A 14,962-nucleotide genomic window follows, 5' to 3' on the forward strand; every position below is an offset into this window, starting at 1 on the left:
GGAGTTGTTTTTGGAAAGCTGCATGTCTAATTCCTGGCAGTAATGTTAGTCCTTCTTTCCTGAGAATGATGCTGAACCAGCTGGGAGGCTAGCCCCAGTGCATGGTGTTAAGAGTTCAGAGAACACCCGGTTCCTCAGGGACACACCCCATTGAGGGAAGTCAGAGCAAGATCTTAAGCAGGAACCTAGAGGCAGGAACTTAAGCAGAAGAAGATTACTTACTGACTTTCTCTCTGTGGCTTGCTCAGCTTGCTTCCTTATATCATCCATAACAAGCTGCCCAGAGGTGGTACTGTCCTCAGTTAACTGGGCCCTCCCACATCAATTATTACTCAAGAAAATGACTCCACAGACTCGCCTACAGGTCAATCTGATGGAGACAATTCTTTGTTGAAATTCTCTTTCTCCAGATATGTCTAGGTTTGTGTCAAGTTGACAAAATAACAAAAACAAAAAAACAACCAGCACATTTGGGTTAACTCTTTTTATTCGAATTATGAAAGAGCAATGAAGTGTGTGGTCTGAGTTATAAGCTGAAATAAACCCTATCCTACACAAGTTATTAGAAACCCTGACTTAGAACCAACACTTAGGCTAATGCCAAAAAGTGTTTTCCTTGGTCTAGAAATGTGTCTCAGCAGTGCCATACTTCCCTGAAAGCATGAAATCCAGGACTGTCTCCAGCATTACATACATACATGTATAGATGTGCACACATGTGCATATACATACACACAAATATTTTCTTCTAGTGGTTTTACAAATTTCTTTTCAATATGAATACCTTTTCTTCCCTTTCTTTCATTTTTTTGCCTTTCTTTATTCTTTCTTTCAGTTTTAAATTTATTTAATTACTTTTGATTTGATTTGCCTAATCACTTTGACTAGGACTTCTAGTACTATATATTAAGGAGAAGAGGGGAAATGTTAAATTAGTCATCTCTGTATATTTCCTGATAAGACAAAAGTGGATATAAGTTTTTACTTAAAGAACCAAGAAGTAATCACTAGTTTTTATTTGCTCTGTGTTTTCGAAATAGTCACCCAAACATGCCAATGGGTCCATATGCATAGGATTGTGAGATTGCCAGTTCCTGGATGATCAAAGCAAGGCTTTCAGCAGGAGCAGAATAATGGGAGCTGATGAAATGGATTTGAGGGCAGGGTTCCCATTGTTTGAAACAGTTGAAGTGGGAACAGTTGAAGTGGGAACAGGTGAGATGGAAACTTCTGGGATGCATGAGGCTTGGATTTGTACATCATTGAGGACTTTCATGTTCAGATTGCAGGCGTTTTCAGTTGCACAGCCTTTCCCATACAGCCTTAAGCTGGAAGTTTGTGCATCTAAAAGAAAGATCCAGGAATTAGCATTCTCGCTCCCCTCTTATTTCTCCTCATCACCCAAATCCCCTCCGGAAAGAAATGTGCCCAGAATGATCTTAAACAAGGAGCCTCTGTTCCGGTGATAAACATGAAGAAAGCTCCATGCACCATCAGCTGAGCCTCAGTTTGAGGCATGAGCAGCAACACTGGGGGTCAGAACGCTTTCGTGGCGAGAGATGAACTTAACATATTCAGGAAGCACCCCAGCCGAAGGACCTCACAGGTTTGGCTAAATTTTAAATTGTATCTGTGCTCCATCCCAACTTAGCTACGGAAAATAGAAATGCTGCAGATCCCCTCAAGCTAGAATCCTTCTCCCAAGGTCACTGAGTTCCATGGGAGGCTAATACTGTAGGTACGTATCTCTACGTTTCCCATGGAAAATTGAAGTAGAAGGCTGTCCTGCTATGGGTGGCTTCATCCCACCCCCGTATTCTGTGTGACATCCCAATATCTTCACTCATCTCAACTCATCTAGACAAAAGTCCTCTCCCCTACTCACCCTAGACCCTCCTTAAGAATGCTTCCAAATATAAGGTCTGGCTTGCCTTCAAGTTCTCAGTCCCACAGTTCCATAAAACATTTCACATGTTGATCAGAAAAGAGTTACCACTGTTTCCCTCTAGGTACACAGAGCAAACCCCACAGATGTTTTTCTAATTCTTACCTGAATGATGTGTGCACCCTACACAACAAACATATATCTCTTCTCATGCTGGAAAATTATAAAACTTTTACTAAACTCACAGTGACACTAGGAAAAACTCAAGAGCTTAACTATGTGACATCCAGAAAAGAAATCACCTTCTGTGTTGCCAGTGAGCCATGGTCCCATTACAAGACATCACAGCAAGGCAGGCGCAAACACTTGTTTGTCTTTCCATTACCCCCTCCAAACACACACACATCCTTTCTTCAACTGCCAAGAAATGCCTGCTCCAGACCTTGGAGAGATAACCAAACGCTTGGCCCCATGTTGCCCTTTGCTCTGTGTGGAAAACACCTTCTAAGATGATCCCCTCCCCCAACTCACTCCAGCTCCTGACAGATTGGCCTTCTGTAAGACCCACTCAGGTCATATCAGGATTGGTCTGTGGGGTCAACAAGATACAATGGATAAGAAGGACAAGATAAGACTCTTGAGAGGGGTCTATAGCATTAGGTGATAAGAAAGGATGAGATATAGGTAATGGACACACCAGCCATGACAGGATATGGAGCAAATTGCTTTTCTAGTTTTGATTTTGTCCTGGATTTTGTTGTTGTTTCCGTGCGTGTGTGTGTGTGTGTGTGTGTGTGTGTGTGTGTGTGTGTGTGTGTGTGCATATGGTGGATAAGTGCATACAGCTATAGTTGATAGTGAAAGTGTAAAAGTCAATCTAAATCTCCAGAGCTTCAGGATGGTTACTGTAACTATATAGAAGGTCATTGAACTGTGTAATCTTTGGAACTGGCTAATCTCACTACATGATGTGTCTTATTTGTAAGTTCCTTATAATAAAGTTTTAATATAAAAGATTTAGGAAGACAAATAGGAGCAGAAATGATATGTCACTTCAGAGATTAGATTATTAAAACCTACAGCTCCCCTTGTCAGTCTGTGCCTCTCTGTCTCATCATTAGCTTGGAGGGAAGTCAGCTGATATGTCATGAGGCCACCGCATGAAGAGGAATTGACACCACCAAAATTATAAGTGAACTAGAAAGCAGATCCTTCATCTGAAGGACCACAGCCCTGGCTGACAGCTGCACACAGTCCTGGCAGACACTCTGAGCTGGAATCAGTGGTAGTGCTGGGCTCAGATTCCAGATAGACCTGCAGAAACTGGGATGTAATAAATGTTTTGCTATTTTCAGCTGCTAAGCTTCAGATCCACAGAAGTAAATGGTGGGTGCACTATACCCTTGAAGAACACTCACACCTTAAATAAACAATAATAAGAAGAAAACAAGAGTATATACATAAAAATGTTTGAGGAAATACTCATACCCAAGCCGGTAACCTCGATACACTTTTTCTCGTTCCCTGTGCACTTCAGGGTAGTAACAGAGGAGCATGACTTCTCTTTCTCATTGTAGCAGGCAGTACATTCCACACCATTGGGTTCAGAAGACGAAGATGCTGAATGGAGAGAGAAAAGTTTTCATCTTGGGGAATAGGCAGAAGAATTAGTGAGAACGTGTCTATCCATTACTCATCAAAATGAGGGTTTTTTTTTTTTCATGATTCTACCAAAAAGCGTTGCAGCCAAGATGAGCTGGAAGGAGGCACAGGAGAAAGGCACTGGTGTGTGAGAGCAGGGAAGGATGGCATAGAAATCCGTGCTGTCCTCACCTTTGTCAGCTGCTCTGTTCCCTGCCCTGAAGAAAAAGGCCTAGATAATTAGAGAAGAGATAATCTGTTTTCTAAAAGGATGTTGTTCATAGAGTGAGGAATGAGCCAAGTATGGTCACATACATCTGTACTCCCAGTTACTCCAACTTTGGAGGCTGAGGCAGGAGGATTGCTTGATTCTAGTAATACAACTCAAGCCTGGATGCATGCAAGACATCCATCTCAACAACACAAAAATCCAAGATGAGGAATAAAATAGATGAGGAAATCTCTCAACAGGAGAGGCAGAGCAAAGCATTTAAACCTATAGATTCATTGAACCTACTTAGAGAATAGACCCAGGACCAATTACTGCTACCCAGCTGTCAGTCTGTATATGCAAGTGTGTACACACATACTCAAGAGAGGGGCTTGTATCCAACCCAGACCCTTACAAATGAAAACTTCAAGCAAAAAGGGAAGGCAAGTATCAGGGCTGCAGCCCATCAGCAGAGAGATGGGCTCCTGGAAAGGCAGAGGAGTCCTGAGCAGGTGGCAGGGCACAGACAGGAACTGTACTCACGAGTTATGTCCTCTAGGTTGCATTTGTCAGTTGTGCAGCACTTGTTCTCATAGATAAATCTCCGTTGATCCCCCAGTGTTGCTGAGAATGTCAGTGCACTGCATGTGTCTGGGTAACACCCTTTTTGCTTCAACACAAGGTCTGTAAGTGTAGCTGCAGAAAATTGAACCACCGGGTAAATTTTCCTCCTGAGCTAGCTGTAAAGAACCTGTCCCTTCATCCCCTCTGCCTTGAGCACTGCTCTTCTCCAAGAGTCCCTCTGCAATGGTCTCTTTCAGAGAAGGAACCAACAGAGGGACCATTTGCTACAAAGGTGGTGACCGTGGTAGAGTACTTGCTTAGCATGCATGATAGCCCGAGTTTGATCCCCGACACTGTGAAAGTAAGAATGGAGTCACACCCGAATGGTCCTCACCATGTAGAATCTAGGTCCTACAACAAGCGCATGCTCCATCTCCACCACCTCCCAGAAAGAACCCCAGGCTCCCAGTCTCATCCTGGAAAGGAAGGAAGATAACCTGGAGGATGTTCAAGGTGTGAGGGTTGACTTACATGGTGTATCAAATTTCTGGATTTGATTGAAGCAGCCTTTAGTGGCTGTACAAAAACTTGTGGCCGGAGAACATGACTCGCTTGCACAAGAAGATATTGTACACTGGTAGCTCTCTGCAAGGAGGAAATGTACATCATTTGAAAGGTAATCCCAGAGCCTTGTAGTTGATGTTTCCTAGGAGCCAAGAAGACATGAGGAGCTAGACAGACCACCAGAGTCTCATGTGGTTGGTGACCTCCCCAAGGCTCAACTGCTCACCTCCCCCTTCTTGAGGAGAAAGGAATACCACGTTTCCTCTTACCCACAGAGCCGACAGCGAAGATGGTGAAGACAAAGACTGTGAGGAGGCTCTTCAGGCTGCAGGACCAGGCCATGGTGACTTCTGTGAACACTGCATGAGGTGCAAGAGAGGACAGTGGGGTCAGAGCTATGGGGTTCAGATCTGTAATTCAGCAAGCCACACAGCAGACTGTGTTGTTTGTCCAAGTAGGCATTCATTCAATTATTCATTTGTTCATTCACTCATTCTTTCTGAAAGCCAAAATTTATCAAACACTGGCTTTATGCTAGATGTGGCCATTTGGAAGGATAAAAACTGGAAAAGATACCCACCCTCTATCAAGGCATGGGGGGTGGGGAGGGGGTCTTCCTTCCCGGGATTCTTCTTGAATGGGTTTGGAGAGCACTAGATCTCCTTCCACAACTGAAATGGCTGAGTGAAGAAATGACTCCTCTGGAGAGCAGGTGGAGGCTCTCTAAATGCTAGAAAGTTCTGGGCCATGATGCTCAAGAGCAATCTGCCCCTTAACTAAAGATACACCACATCCCAAGTCACCTTCCCCCTAACAACTGGCCTCCATCAGAGCCCACACTGGAAATGCTCACCAAGAAGTAGTACTGCTCTTCTGAAAGAATTGCCTTGAGATGGAGAGGATGGCCAGTGATCTCACCAGAGGAAGGAAGAAAGGAATACTTTCTCTGCCCTCACTATCTCTGACATTTATAGCCCAGCAGAGCGGTGCCTGGTAATTAAGGCACTGTAATAGTATCTTGACATGAAGCCAAGTGCACTAAACTTCCTGGTCTTCTAGAGAGAGAAAGAGAAACTATGAGAACAACACTTCTTGGGCTTCCAGTTGGTAGGGAAGGGGTGGGGCATGTTATAATGCCTCTGTGCCGAGGTGAGCTACAGAAAAGTTTGGAGCACTCAAAAGTTAAAAAGGATAGGAGACTGGCCCACAGCATGTAGCAATCATCCTCCACCTTTCCTTGGGGCAAGTTCCTAGTATTCCCTCTTTCAATCCTTCATTTTTTTCCCCTAGAGTCAGACCCTGGGATCTATTTATTTCTCTACCCAGAGGGAACTGGGTGTGTTCCTCTACAATTCACTTTCTCTGTCTATTTTTACACCAGCCTCTTGTTAGGGCATAGCTCATCAGCCTTCTTATTTGCAGTGGAGAAAAAGGTTAAGCTAGAGGGATCAGTCTCCTCTAGCCTCCTCTAATTATCCAGCCCTTGGGCATGTTCTCTCAAAACTCAGGTGCCAAGGGCAGAGGGACACTCCCTTGGGAAGCCAGTAGGCAGAGAGTTGAAGAAGGTATGGGTTACAGGGAAGGAATAGGGATGTGTCTATGCCTCAGAGGCTGGAGTGTAGAAGGGAGGAGAAAGGACAGGGACCATTGAAAAGATGAGGAAGGACAACTGGCAGTCACAGAGATGAAGGGATGAGAAAGGACACCCTGATGGTCACAGAAATTAGCAGAGACTTGCCTGGAATTTCTACACAGGCCTGAAATTGTGGCGAATGTGTTTCTATTGTTCAATGTAAGTTGACAAAACATTTCAGGAGACACAGAAACATGAGCTGGGAGAGACTTGTTACACTCTCAAGGCATGTTGAGTGAAGATATCATGGGTTCCTAGCAATGAAGCCCACCTCAGTTCCTGGTTAGAGAGTGAACCATTGTTCAAGATTTTAAGATGGCAGCCAAGATATGCAGTACACCCTCCAAAATTATAACCAAGGCCTTTTCAAAGAGTTAGTTTGAATCTTGCCTTCCTTAGAAGGAATCCAGTATCCATGCCTTGTGGCATTTCATAATGTGTCCCCAACTCCCACACCCCCCCCCCCAGGCTATCACACTTGTCCTTGCCTTCTCTCCCAGGGTTAAAGTCATGGTCAAAGACTTTACTTTATGGTTTCTTATTGATTCAGTTTAATAAACCCCACTTTATGTAACCAGTACTTTACTGTGAGTTCCCAATTAACTGAGGAGAATAGAGATAAGAATGGTTATTTAAAACAGGCTATGAGCCAAGAGACCAGACTTCCAAGTTACATGCTGAGTGACGTGCTGGCCTGGACACTGCTGAGCAGACAGCAGCAACCTGAAGCCACTGTCGCTCATCCATGGAGAATGGAGCATGGCCCCCACCTACCAAACACCACAACTCCGATAATTTTCTGTTCCCAAGCTAAGGTCTCAGAGAGTTTGCTCGCATATGACAGAGCTTCTGGGATAGATACTGTAGGGTAGGTAATAGGGTCAAGGAAAGAACACGCTGACTTGACCCCAAGACCAGGGCCAAGGAAAAGACCCCCACCAATCCCCAAGAGCAAAATCTCACCAATTCCTGAGTTTGCCCCAGGATCAGGCCACAGAATCCCACCAATCCCAGGCCACCCTGGAAAGCTCTGCCACCCCTCACAAGAAACCCTATAGAGAGCCTGCCTTCTGCTCAGTTCCCCCTGCTTCTCGCCCAGCAGAGGCAGCCACCTGTTTGTGTCTTTCCCAATAAATCTCTTGTGTGAGGTTTGTTGTGCAGTGTGTCTTTGTGGTAGTCCTTGGTTCTGGACTGCCAGGATATCTTTCCCCTTGGAGATATAACACTCATAGATACCCTCTTGGGCCCAAAGAAGAGTAGATATGATTCATAGAAAAAAAATAAGAGGCAGGGTCAGCCAGTGGTGGCGCTCACTTTCAGTCCCAGCACTCTGGAGGCAGAGGCAGGTGGATCTTTGTAAATTTGAGGCCAGCTTGGTCCAGAGAGTGAGTTCTAAGACAGGTTCCAAAGCTACACAGAGAAACCCTGTCTTGAAAAAAAGAAAAGGAAAAAACTAGAGGCTTCACTCTGTCTGTCGTGTATCACACACACACACACATTAAGCTTCATTTGGGTCCCACTTGCTCCATTAAGGGCTCTCAGTTTTGTGTCATTCTTGGGCCCAGAAATGACATTCTGCCTGATATCCCAGGTAAAGAGACTTCTCGGGAGAGAGTAGCTCTCCTCCTGTGGTCTGGCTCCTGGGCACAGTCCTGAGAGGGACCCAAGCAGCCTGCTCTCCGGGCGACTGTGCTGTTCTTGGTCGTTCAACTCCGGCTCCCGAGAGCTCTCTTCTCATTGAGGCTCTCATGGTTCATGCTGCCACGTTTGTTAGTATGGAGCCCAGTTGTGCTGGTTAGCTTTAATTACAATACAACACAACCTATATCTCCTGGGAAGAGAGTTGTCATGAAGAATTATCAATGTCAGATTGGCCTGTGGGCATGCCTGTGAGGGGCGCTGTTTGTGAGGGGTGCTGTTTGTGAGGGGCGCTGTCTGTGAGGGGTTCTATCTGTGAAGGATGTTCTGATGTAGGAAAACCCAGCCCAATGTGAGAGGTGCCATTTCCTAGCCATTGGGTTCTGAACAGTATAAACGTTGAGACACCCAGCTGAACAGAAGAAGCAAGCAGGTAAGGGTGAATTTATTCTTTATTTTTCATGGTTGGGGATGTGATGTGACTAGCTTGATTTCCCTCCATGGCTTCCCCGCAGAGATGGACTGTAACCTGAAATTATAAGGAAAACAAAACAAAAGCCCTTTCCTTTCCTATGCTGGTTTTTGTCAGGGTGTATTTGTCGCAGTGAAAGAAATTAAACAACCTATCCATTTCATCCATAATCTGGCTCAGACCCAGAGCTCTTCATTGCTGATGGACTCTTCATTCTCCACAGCCGAGATGAGGTTTTGAAGGATCAGGAACCAGACAGACCCCTGACAGACAGACAGGGAGAGAGAGGGACCACTTCAGATAATGAAGATGGCGAGCTTCTGGCCTTTTCCTCCCCTTCCTATCCAGAGACAACAGCCTAGCGGGCTTTTCTCTGTCAGGGCTCCCTTCCAGGCGACTGGTTCAAGGCTGGTCCTGAGCTGTGGATCTTTGAGACCTTCTTTCTTTGTTTATACTGACCAAAAGTAGGGGAAGGAGACCCATGCCAGGCCACTCAAAACACTTAAGATCCCCAACCTTCCCTATGGCAGTGTGGGTGGGTGGACATAGTCCCCAATGTACTTCTCAAGGGGTCTTTCTCTCCGCATGCCTTGCTGTGTGAACTTCTTCACTTTTAATAAAACTTGACACCTGTTGCTGCCTACTGTAGCCCAGACATTTCCCACCTTGTAATTCTTTAATTGGAGGAGAAAATAAACCCGATGAAGATACCTAGGTGATAAGTCTCATCACCCAGCCGGTTTCAGCAAGAGTCCTGTTGAGCTGGCAACCCAGAATTCCCCTTTAGCACAGGAGTTCCCATCCTTGGACCTGTGCATCTCCTCTAAAGTCCCCTTGGCTGTGCTGGACTTAGAATGCACTGACTCTCTTTCAGCTGCAGCAAGACACTTGACTCCACCTTGCCTCCCTTGCATGGAGTCTTACCATCTCCAGGCACACTGAAGAATCTTTTCCCTTTAACATCACCCACAACTTGGCCTTTCTCCACTCTCCCACCTGTAAAGTAGGGAGAAGACCTGAGCCCACTCTTAGTGAGGATCACAGTGGGTCCTGAGCTCAGGGGACTCACAGTTCTATCTCCAACTGACTCCATGTATGTTCTCTCCTCTGAAAGACCAGGCTGAACTTCCTGTAGAGTATCTGCTTTCTGATGAGACTGATCCTGGAATGCTCTAGGGCTCAGGTGCAGGCTGCCCACCAGGCTAACAGCACCCTACGGGGCACTTGCTTTAGAAGTTCAGCTGTGTAGAGATGACAATCCTTTTATTAGGGAATGTTGTGGTATCGTCTTTTGACCTGGGTGCTGTGGATATCACTCTATATAAATAAAACACTGGTGGCCAGTGACCAGACAGGAAGTATAGGCGGGACAAAGAGAGAGGAGAATTGGGGAAACAGGAAGAAGGAGGAGAGACACTGCAGCCACTGCCAGAATAAGCAGCATGTAAAGATGCCGGTAAGCAACCAGCCACGTGGCAAGGTATAGATTTATAAAAATGGGTTAATTTAAGATAAAAGAACAGTTAGCAAGAAGCCTGCCATGACCATACAGTTTATAAGTGATATAAGCGTCTGAGTAATTATTTTATACGTGGATTGTGGGACTATGGGGCTTGGTGGAACCTGGAGAGAAGCCCTCCAGCAACACCTGGGAGCTTTGAATTGTAGGTAGGACTCTGGCCAGTGCAGGTCCTCAGGAACAGCATGCTGGCATGGCCTCTTCTCATCTCCAGTGGTCCTCTCTGGTTAGAGTAATGTGGTGCCTGGGCCATGAGTCTGTAGCAGCTTGAGCAAGAAGAGGGGAGCTCAGGACACCACAGCCAAGCCTGCTGAAGACTGGAGTCCATTGAAGATATTCTCTGTGTGTCTGGAGTCTGTGACCCATCAGCACCCCTAGTAGACAGTGGGTCCTGAGGAATGGAGTGGGGAAGGAAAAAGGGAGCAGAATGTTGGTGACACAGCCCAGCTGGAATGAGCTGCAAAGACAGTAGAGTTCTCCATCTAGGATCCTCACCTGACTCCATCCTTTGACTTCAACAGGGGCCTAGCTCCTATCCCCAGAGGACATTTCCAGAGCAGGGAGAAAAAAAACAACAACAACAAACAGGTGTGGTTTCTAAAAACACCAAGTGCAGGCTGGTGAAGGGCGTCAGTGATGACAGATTGACATTGGTGTAAACATCTCCACCTTGTACTTGTTGTCCAAATGGTCACTGTGTGCTGCTCAGCCAGAGGGAGTCCCCAGCTGAGGGCTCTGTGACCTGGTTATCCTCTTACTTTCCTTCCTTCTTGGTGACATTTTTTGTCTGGTGTCTTGGAGAGGCACTGACCACAGTAGGTAGACTTAGGGCAAAGCACCCCTGGGCCCTGCCTGATCACCTCTATGCCTGGCTATCATTGGTTGCACACAAGGGGAGTGAGGGGCTCTGGAAGGTTCCTCTGACCTTGGGAACTTATCCTCCAGTGCCCCATGGTACTAGACATGATGTTGCTCCATGGGTGGCCACGGTGCTCTCAAGTAAGACGAAATTCGTTAGGGCTTAGGCCCTGGGATGGAGCCTTCCTGCTCCTCTTCTTTGATTCAGTTCTCACTTTTCCCTTTATTTGCTGACTTCTGCTCTCTAGTCAACATCACTGGTGGGCCCCCTGCTCCCTTGGTGAGGACAGGCTCCAAAGAAGCATTAGGGGAAGCAGAGAGGACCCAGCAGTGTGGAGCAAGAGGCCCTGCCAGGTCCTCAGCATGGAAGTCCAAACAGGCTGGGGACATGTGTGATAAGACAAGAAGAGGGCTGGAACAGCTGAGGTGGCTCCTTCAGGTTAGTTTCCTGGAATCACCTGGGATGCCTTGGAGGCACAGAGGTTTGTTCTAGAAGCTCTGTGTCTGCTTCCAGCTGATGGGAAGAAAGCCTGAGTGAGAGTCTTGCTGACAACCCTCCGAGCACACAGTGTTAAGGGTCCAGAGAACACTTGGCTCCCAAGCATGAGGATCTCTTGACTCAGACAATCAGGGTTTACTTGCTAGTTCTGTGGTGGGACCTTCACACAGTGATTCAGGTTCTCTGTGAATCGATCTCCTCAAAAGCTTCAAGTCCTTCATGGGTGGTTGTGAGGCTTGCACAAGTTATAGGGAAACACTTACAGCAAGTGATGCCTGGCTTGCTGAAGTTCTCAGAGTGATGGCTGTCCTAACTAAGATCATTTATTTAGCACCTACTATGTGCCTTCCCTGCTAGGCAGCAATGAATGGGAACACACCTTCTTCTCAAAGAACGGAAATGAGAGGACGAAGATGGGAAGCTGAGTAGGAAGTCTCCTGCTGAAGAATCATGCCAGGAGGCATGAGGGAGGATCCTTTCTCACCCTGGGCAGACAGACATCCACCGACAGGAGAGAGAACCCAGGGGTCCCTGCCACTGCCCATCATTGACTAAGCTCATAATTAAGAAGAATCCTACTGCACCAGATGATACAAGCCCTTGGAGGCCAGGTGGGGAGCCTGGAATGTTCCAGGGAAAGGACTGCTAGAAAGTACAAAGAAGGCTGAGACACAGGGCCTCTGTACTAAAACCTCTCCGTGGGGGGATCCAGTAGAGGACTCCAAAGTGCAGGAGACACAGCACAGTCCTTCCCAAGAAGGACATCATGTCCACCTCCCCACCCCCCAAGAAGTCCCTGAGCCAGGCAGAGTGAGGGCAGCCATGTAACAAGTGTTTGTAAGTATCTCTGAGCCACCAGAGATAAACAAAAGGAAAGGGAGGACGGCCTTCACCACCACAGGTGAAGTAAGTGGCTTCTGTACCTGGGCATGATGTGGGTAGGTACACTGTGAGAGGAGGCCATGGGGGCAGATCCAGAGCTGTCCAGCTGTGCTGTCACAGGAGATCAGGCCAAGTGCGAGTTCTGGGATAAAGGCCACTTGCCCCAGTCACCTACCTCTTCGTCTTCCAGCCTCCTTCACATCAACATTGACACAGACATGGGACACTTATCTGCAGATTTGTGCTGAACCACCCTTTGCTCTCAGAAACTGAAAGACATGCAAGGCGGGGACCAATTATACTCTAGAAGGTGTTGCTTTTGCTCACTAACAGCAGATCCTCTGTGAAAACTTGAGTTCAAGGATAAAGAAAAACACCACCCTTGTCCACATAATGTTTTCAGCCATAAAGACCAAATGAGTAGTGCTGTACTCAGCAAATTAATTCGATATCAGACAGGTCTCACTTTTTCTTTCATTTGTTGTTCCTAATCTTTATAGGTACATAAAATGATATACATGCAAATGACAGGAAAGTAGAACTGAAAACTTTGAGGAGCAAAGGGTACTGATGGGAGCGGCAGGGCAGAGACAGGGGAGGAGGTGGGGGTGGAAAGTAGATACTCAGAGTACAGAACATGCTGGTGCGCTGAATGCCTTAAGAAACTCTGTAAAAGAAATAGAATAATAAAACATCGGCTTAAGCTTTTTGATCACTTGCAGATGGACAGTTTGGCATTTTTGCTAACAATTTATGCCAACCGTGCATCTGAATAACAGATATGAACTCTGTTTGTAAGGCTATGGAAACATCTATTTCTTCAGTATGAAGGCATCAGGCATTTACCCTATTCATTATGTGGTTTGCAGAAAGTCTTTTCTGGATAAAAATCTCTCTAACAGGCATGCAACAAACCCTGCCGGTTCTCCATTCTGTCCAATGCCTGGAGGAGCCTCTCCCAGGCACTCACTTTTCACCTTGAGAAGTACAAAGGATCACACGAGACAGACTTCCATTCATAAGTGTGTGTGCAAGTGCACACAGACACACACAAGCACACACATGCACGCACACATACACCACATCATAGCCTATCTTCGTTCCTAAGCTGGAGAATGTTTAGTAGACTTCTAATTTATTATTTGATCAGTCAACTCATCCCAGCCATTCAAACTGATTGTGTTTAAATCTTTATAAAAAGTCTTAATTTATATATAAGAACAGGGAGCCCAAAATAAAGAAACTTCTTTCCATGCCATGCTCTCACTGAGATTTCTGAGAGGATCACGTAATTGCTACTTGATCAGAATGTTCCTCAGGAATACACCTCAGACATTGGCTCGCCTCCACCTCTTCCATAATTGCAGTGTAATTTTTTTACAGGTATATTTTTGATGTTTCCAGTAACAGATGTTTTTAAATTATCACATTTTCTGTATCTGTGTGTTGCCAGTGGTCAGTACAAAATGTGCCCTTGATGTAAAGCTGGATTTCTTTTTAAGAGTAAGTATAATTTTAATCAAAATCAGGCTGCTGACTGATTTTGCTAACCCCAAAGATTTCAACAGAGGTTATTGTAGAGGATTTTTTTTCTCATGTGGGGCCAGAAGAATAACAAACCACAGAGATGACTGCAAGATCCACGAAGTTATGTGGACAGGAAATGTCCATTAGAGGTAGTAAGACATTGACATGAAGCAAAAGTGGAATGCTGGGGGCCTACGAACACTATGGGGAAAGGGAACAGTAAAAACTTTCCTTTGGAAAGAGCTGACCCCCTGAGAGGGTTGACATCCTCATAGGAGTGGTCAGAATTTAAGGCCAGCCTGGGATACATAGTAAGTTCCAGACCTTGAAATACAACATGAGATCTTGTCTATATATATACATATAATCAATCAGCCAATCCACGGGGAAGTGATGTTGGTGTTTTCTGTGGTTTTCATGAGAGTAGAAAGGTTGATTGATTGGCAGTTCAAAGCCAGTTTCCCCATTTATCATTTAATGTTGGTAAGATAGAATATTGACCAAAAATCACAGTCATATATTAATAAATTAACTGTGTTTTATTTTATAACACAATGGATAGTTTACATGGTTGAGTTTAGACAGTAGATTCATTCATGTTGATGTACATAGAAGTCCTTCATGGTAGTAGATGGGCTTTGTGCAAGGTTCTGAACTAGTCTCCCCAACATTTCTATGACCAGAAAAATGACCAGATTTCTGAAACTGTTCCTTTAAAAAGACAACACAGGCAGGGCACACCTTTAATCCCAGCACTCAGAGACAGAGGAAGGCAGATCTCTTTGAGTTCAAGGCCAGCCTGGTCTACAAAGCAAGTTCAAGGCCAGCCAAGGCTGCATAGTGAGACACTGTCTCAAAAAACAAAGCATAAAAAAGACAATATATGCACAATGAAAAGAAATTTTTTTTAATGTGATAATGGAGTGCTGGAGAGATGGTTCTATATTTAAGAAAATCTGTCGTTCTTACAAAGGGCCCATGTTTGGTTCCCAGCATTCACATGGTGTCTCACAACCATCCATAACTCCAGTTCTAGGGAATCTGATGCCTTCTTCTAACCTCCATGGCT

At 45.5% G+C, this 14,962-nt stretch overlaps 1 protein-coding gene across 1 annotated transcript; it reads right to left on the reverse strand.

The window, feature by feature from the left end:
- Positions 1 to 472: 472 nt before the first annotated feature.
- On the reverse strand, positions 473 to 5,838 carry LOC102927039 (protein RoBo-1-like). Its single transcript, XM_006984945.3, has 6 exons — positions 5,719 to 5,838; positions 5,135 to 5,224; positions 4,833 to 4,946; positions 4,281 to 4,433; positions 3,374 to 3,505; positions 473 to 1,344 (listed from the first exon to the last, which is right to left on the reverse strand). Exons 2-6 carry the CDS (start codon positions 5,205 to 5,207, stop codon positions 1,103 to 1,105), a joined length of 714 nt encoding a protein of 237 aa, XP_006985007.1. The 5' UTR covers positions 5,208 to 5,224; positions 5,719 to 5,838; the 3' UTR covers positions 473 to 1,102.
- Positions 5,839 to 14,962: the final 9,124 nt, after the last annotated feature.

Source organism: Peromyscus maniculatus, chromosome 8 (assembly GCF_049852395.1).
Source record: "Peromyscus maniculatus bairdii isolate BWxNUB_F1_BW_parent chromosome 8, HU_Pman_BW_mat_3.1, whole genome shotgun sequence".
NCBI classification, from domain to species: domain Eukaryota; kingdom Metazoa; phylum Chordata; class Mammalia; order Rodentia; family Cricetidae; genus Peromyscus; species Peromyscus maniculatus.

What these genes read in the sequence shown, in the direction of transcription:
- LOC102927039 (XM_006984945.3), bottom strand. Translation starts at nt 5,207, where the DNA reads ATGGCCTGGTCCTGCAGCCTGAAGAGCCTCCTCACAGTCTTTGTCTTC. An exon ending in CTTCGCTGTCGGCTCTGTGG is followed by an intron (nt 4,947 to 5,134) that starts GTAAGAGGAAAC and finishes TCCTCCTTGCAG; the next exon opens with AGAGCTACCAGTGTACAATA. An exon ending in CCAGAAATTTGATACACCAT is followed by an intron (nt 4,434 to 4,832) that starts GTAAGTCAACCC and finishes AATTTTCTGCAG; the next exon opens with CTACACTTACAGACCTTGTG.